This window comes from Brassica napus, chromosome A6 (assembly GCF_020379485.1).
Source record: "Brassica napus cultivar Da-Ae chromosome A6, Da-Ae, whole genome shotgun sequence".
Taxonomy (NCBI): Eukaryota; Viridiplantae; Streptophyta; class Magnoliopsida; order Brassicales; family Brassicaceae; genus Brassica; species Brassica napus.
This window is the reverse complement of record NC_063439.1, coordinates 944,326-949,555: the sequence shown is the minus strand read 5'-3', so window position 1 is coordinate 949,555 and position 5,230 is coordinate 944,326. Positions and strand designations below refer to the sequence as shown.

The window sequence follows — 5,230 nt, the reverse complement described above, 5'->3', positions numbered from 1 at the left end:
ACCTGCAATTCCCTAATTCCCCACTTCTACAAAGAATCTTTCAATACCTAATGGGTTCGATCGTATATAAGCATCTACTCTATTCGTGTCGTTCTGTCATGGTCCAAACACACAGATAATATCCATGCATGCTTAGGACATCTAACATCCCAAATCCAAAACGCGATCAAGGTTGCAGCAAGCAAAAAAATTCAAGTGTCACATCAATTATTAAAATAACTTTTATTTGGTTCATAAAGAACAAAAGATATTGTTAAACCCTTGTGAAAACTATGGACCTTGTGTACTATTGCATTACAGTGGCAGTCCAGTAAAGACACTATCTATAAGGCAATCAGTTATATCTTCAAAATAACATGGATCTTCATTTTGAATCTAAAATAAACAAACAAATGGAAATCTCACACTTCTATTGTCTAAAACAAACAAACAAATGAAAATGTCAAGAACATCTTAAAAGTTTCTATACCCAATCTACGTATGTCGTTTTCTTTCTTCTCCACTAATTATTTTTCCCTGACCTAGCACATCAACGTGATCATGCACTTATTCCACAATAGAAGCGCACAAGAAGACAATGGTACATATCCCCACTTTACTTCACCACTTTAAAATGGTTCGACCTCGTCAATAATATCACCAAGTCCAATTCCTCAACTTTGCTAAACTTACAAGAGCTTCTCCCCAAAAATGGATGGTAAGAAAACACAAGGACAAGGGTATCTGAAAAAGAAGGCTAGTGTGTCTTACCTTGTGGAAGAAGAATTGGAGAATGATACAGATGGAGAGGAGGAAGAGAAGAGGAAATGTGTGACTGATAGGTTTAAAGGATCTAGCGGCAGCAATGATCGTGGCTCATCACGGCTTTGCCAAGTAGATAGATGCACAGCTGATCTGAAAGAAGCTAAACAGTATCACCGGAGGCACAAAGTGTGTGAAGTTCATGCAAAGGCATCTTCTGTCTATCTCACAGGCGTTAAACAACGGTTCTGTCAACAATGCAGCAGGTACCTGACAAACACAAACGTTACCCTTCAATACGTTTATTGCATACTTTTATTTAGTTTTCATAACTAAGCTTTTTTGTAGAGGATTAGTGGCTAATTAGTCGTAATTTAGACCAAAATCTAAACGTTAATGAATTATTTATTTATTTATTATATAGATATTTATTAAATTTTGGATTTAGTTATAATTTTATTTTGATGAATTATAAAAAAAAAACTAGATATACAAAAGAATCATACAAACTTGTGGACTTCACTAATTTTGTTTTTATTTATTTAACCGCTATAGACTAACCTTAACCATTTTACCTTTTTAGGATAGTTTAAATGGATTTGAACCATTTAAATCGGATTAAAAAAATTGGTTTGGTTATTACCGATTTGCTGTCTAGGCGACCAACTTATATAGAAACATTGATTTTATTATATAGCCATATTTGTTTGAAACAGGTTCCATGAGCTCCTAGAGTTTGATGAAGCTAAAAGAAGTTGCCGGAAGCGCTTAGCTGGACACAACGAGAGGCGGAGGAAGAGCTCCGGTGAAAGTATTATTGGAGAAGGGTCAGGTGGTCGAAGAGGAATAACAGCTCAGATGATCCAGATTAATCAAGAAAGATCAAGGGTAGAGATGACACTTCCTATGTCAAACACATCATTCAAGCGACCACAGATTAGATAGAGAAGCTGTCTGCTCTCTCTCTTCTGTCATTATAAATTTCTCTTAGAATCTGAAATTGTGGTATCCAACAATGTCAAAAAAGAAACAACTGAGTCATGGTATTGACTCCTCCTGGTATAGATAAATAACTAATAAATACCACTCTTCTATCTATGTATTGTTGTGGTGTTACCTATCTCCAAATGCTAAGACTTTGGCTTAACCTTGAGTCGAAATAAGTCTACTGTGTCATGTATGTTTTCGAAGATGTATGATATGTTATGCTAATTGGTAAAAGGTTTTCAATACAGATTCGAGTAAGGAGTGTGACTTATCCAAAAGCACAGGAGAATAATCGAAAGCCACCACCACGGTTACTGAAGTTTCAGAGCCACGAATGAGATATCCATCTTAGGTTTTTCTTGGCTTGACATAAAAGACTACAAGTATATTACAAGATTTGAATAAACCAACGACCATTGTCAGTTAAATCGTTGAGAGTAGATTATGATACAAGCAAACCTTCTGGACTCCTAATTGCTGTTGGACCAAAACGATGTTGGGCTTAACTCATTCATAATAAAATAAATATCATATTAAACCAATTAAAAATTTCTTCATTTCTTTATCTTTTAGCTACGGTTATTACACAACTCTTTGAGCATCTTGGACAGGACAGGCGTTAACCACACAAAGTTAATTTTCTCCCAATTACAGAATCATTAATAAGCCTGGGGGTTCATTAAACGTTAAGCAACGTCGAAGAGTCCAAAAATAAAGACAAGTAAATGATTATTAAGCATGGTTTTGTTAATCATATAAAATGTGGTCCGTAGCTAATCCCCTATAGAATGGGCCAACGATGTGTCCTAAAAGAAGACCCCAAAGAGAGACAAAAGCCACATAATGAGATCTTTGTCTTGAATTTTGCTTGAGTTTATTGCACTTTATTTTTCTTTATACGGAATGTGTATGTTTCCCTGAATAATATCATTTATCTTGTGCAAGCAAATTAGTTATTGGCTGGCACAAAAATTACAGATCTGAATATAAGTAAATGTAGTTAGTGTATTTTTAGTTTATGTGTTGAAATGGGTCAAGATTCTGGGTCGCTATCAACCAAGACTTCCAGGGTGTCTTGTGGTTTGTTCTAGGTTCTTGCCTTTAATCTCTTGAGTCGTTTGTTTGTGTTTCCTCTCGTCTCTGGAAGATGGTGTTTAGTTCTTGCCAGCTATAGTCTCCGGGAGTAATGGTTACTCGCCGGCTTAGGGTAACAAACTTGTTGTTCCTCCATGTTTTCAATCAACGACGCTTTAGGGTTAAAAAATGATTATATGAGTTATTCAATTGATTTCTATATCTTTTTACTAAATCCAAGTTAAAACAAATATAATTATTTTTAACACATAATTATTGTTATTATTTTTATTATTATTACAATACTATCATGTTTGATCAAAAAAAAAATATACAATACTATCATCATCCATAAACACTAATAAGTTTTTGTAGAAAATGTTAATAGATTAATAGATTCAAGAGGTTGAATTGAAATATTCTAAATAAAAATAAACTGATAGATTATTCTAAATATTAAACAACACTAAATTAACAAGTAGACCATGTCTCAGTCTAGAGTCTAAACCACAAAATATAAATTTTAATTAATATATGAACTAAAGATTCCATTTGCATATGATACCAGTTAGATTACGAATAGAGATTTGTTTTCTCTTCTTCTTTTGGTTGTCTTTGTATATTTTTATATAAGCTTTTGCATAAAGCCATTGCTGCTTTCTGCTGATAACTAATATTTTCGCAGACCGTGTGAGAACCTTCAGAGTTGCTTCAGAGTTCAAAGAGAGAATGTGTCTCTGACCTTTACAATTCTAAAAAAAGTCATCAAACACCATTACTTTAAACAAAAAACAAAGTTACTACGAAACAGATTACCAAAAAAGAAAAAAGTTATACTACGAAACAGGGAGAGATAGATAATGCCTCGTGACTAAAAATCTAAAAGAGAGGAACATGTGGGATCGTTTAGGGATCCAAAACACTTTAAAGAGTTTAGACAATATCATGACACGAACACTACATCACTTGGATCACATTCTTTGGTTTGTCCCCACAAGAAGTCAAACACTGAGCTGGCAAGTCTCTGACTGCCGTACCCATGTCGCCACGTGCCCCGCTTCAAACTCCTTATATAAACACAAGTTAAAACTAATTAAACACATTCACTCACACACAAGTACACCGTCTTGCATATGGAGGACGACCGGAGAACTACCCCAAAGTCCGGCGAAAGAAGCCCGGATACATCGCCGGAGATGTCATCATCTGACTTTGAATTTGGATCGTTGACTCCTTCTTCCCCTTCCCATTCTGAACATTCTCCCGCCGATCACCTTTTTCTCAACGGCCGTCTATTACCACACACTTTTCCGATAACCCGTTCGGCGTCACGTACGACCAGCGAAAACACATTCCGGAGCGACAGCACGAGCAGCCGGAGTAGTGTTAGCAGCTGCAGCCCGACATCTTTTACTCCAAGAACAAGCACTTGCAGTGTCTTCAAAGAAGAGACTAACGTGACTTGTTTTGGTTCTCGGTCTGAGAAGACTAGGAGCGTAAGGTCAGGGACTTGCGGCATGAGAAACATGCCATCCTCAATATTGGATTTAAAGAAGCCACCATCCAACAATGGTAAAAGAGTCAATACTACAGCGACGAATAGGCATTCATATATCCCCACGCAATGCAAGAGAAAGAAGGCGACGGAGATAGTGACGGCGCAGCTTTACGGGTCGTATACGAGGAGGTGGCAGCATATAACTCCGGTGTTTAAGAGAGAAGGGTCGGTGAAAAGTAACGGAGGAGGGATTAAGGTTGGTGGAAGGAAGAAAAAGACGGTAAGGGGGAAGAAGAAGAAGAAGGCGGAGGAGAGAAGAGGAAGTAAGTTAATGAAGTGGTGGAAGAGGGTTTTAAAGGCGGTGATGTTGGCTTGCAGGGAGTGTCATGCAATGGAGCCTCAACGAGTTGTTAATTATGATGCTGATGTGAAAGAGAAGATAACTAAATGTTCATGAACAATTGCATTGTGTGTGTTTTGTTTTTACCTATTTGCTTAATTTTTTTTTCCCAATAAGAACAAATTAAGCGTAATTTCAAAAATTATATCTACTGGGTGTGACCCGCACAGTTTCAATGGAATGTGCTGACTAATATATATATATATATATATCCTACCAATTTGGAGATTGCCTCGGAAGATGACGCTCCAATTGACCTCATGTACTGATATATGATAATGGTCAAAAGAGGTTGGAACATTTGTTATTTCCATTTGTCTAAAGAATAACGATTTTATAATGGTTAGTCCACTAATTTATAGAATATATAAAATTTTACTAAACTAAATTATAAAAAATATTGAATGATGCTCATGCACCATGAAGAAGAGTTAAACATACATTAATACAAAGGTAGAATGTGGTTAGAAATTTTATAACAACACTAAATATTATAGGCCTCAGATATAAACCATTAGTTGCATCATACA

At 36.0% G+C, this 5,230-nt stretch overlaps 2 protein-coding genes across 2 annotated transcripts; both read left to right on the top strand.

Annotated features, from left to right (window-relative positions):
* Positions 1–508: 508 nt before the first annotated feature.
* On the top strand, positions 509–2,279 carry LOC106351051 (squamosa promoter-binding-like protein 4). Its single transcript, XM_013790868.3, has 3 exons — positions 509–1,007; positions 1,458–1,629; positions 1,977–2,279. The coding sequence occupies exons 1-3, from the start codon at positions 691–693 to the stop codon at positions 2,064–2,066; spliced, it is 579 nt and encodes a 192-aa protein (XP_013646322.1). The 5' UTR covers positions 509–690; the 3' UTR covers positions 2,067–2,279.
* Positions 2,280–2,493: 214 nt separating this feature from the next.
* On the top strand, positions 2,494–4,881 carry LOC106351052. Its single transcript, XM_013790871.3, has one exon. The coding sequence runs from the start codon at positions 3,936–3,938 to the stop codon at positions 4,755–4,757; it is 822 nt and encodes a 273-aa protein (XP_013646325.2). The 5' UTR covers positions 2,494–3,935; the 3' UTR covers positions 4,758–4,881.
* The last annotated feature ends 349 nt before the right edge of the window (positions 4,882–5,230 follow it).

Bases quoted from the DNA above. Each gene is read 5' to 3' on its own strand.
- LOC106351051 (XM_013790868.3), top strand. From the start codon at position 691: ATGGATGGTAAGAAAACACAAGGACAAGGGTATCTGAAAAAGAAGGCT. The intron at 1,008-1,457 runs GTACCTGACAAA...TGTTTGAAACAG, and splicing joins TTCTGTCAACAATGCAGCAG to GTTCCATGAGCTCCTAGAGT. The intron at 1,630-1,976 runs GTAGAGATGACA...TTTTCAATACAG, and splicing joins TTAATCAAGAAAGATCAAGG to ATTCGAGTAAGGAGTGTGAC.
- LOC106351052 (XM_013790871.3), top strand. From the start codon at position 3,936: ATGGAGGACGACCGGAGAACTACCCCAAAGTCCGGCGAAAGAAGCCCG.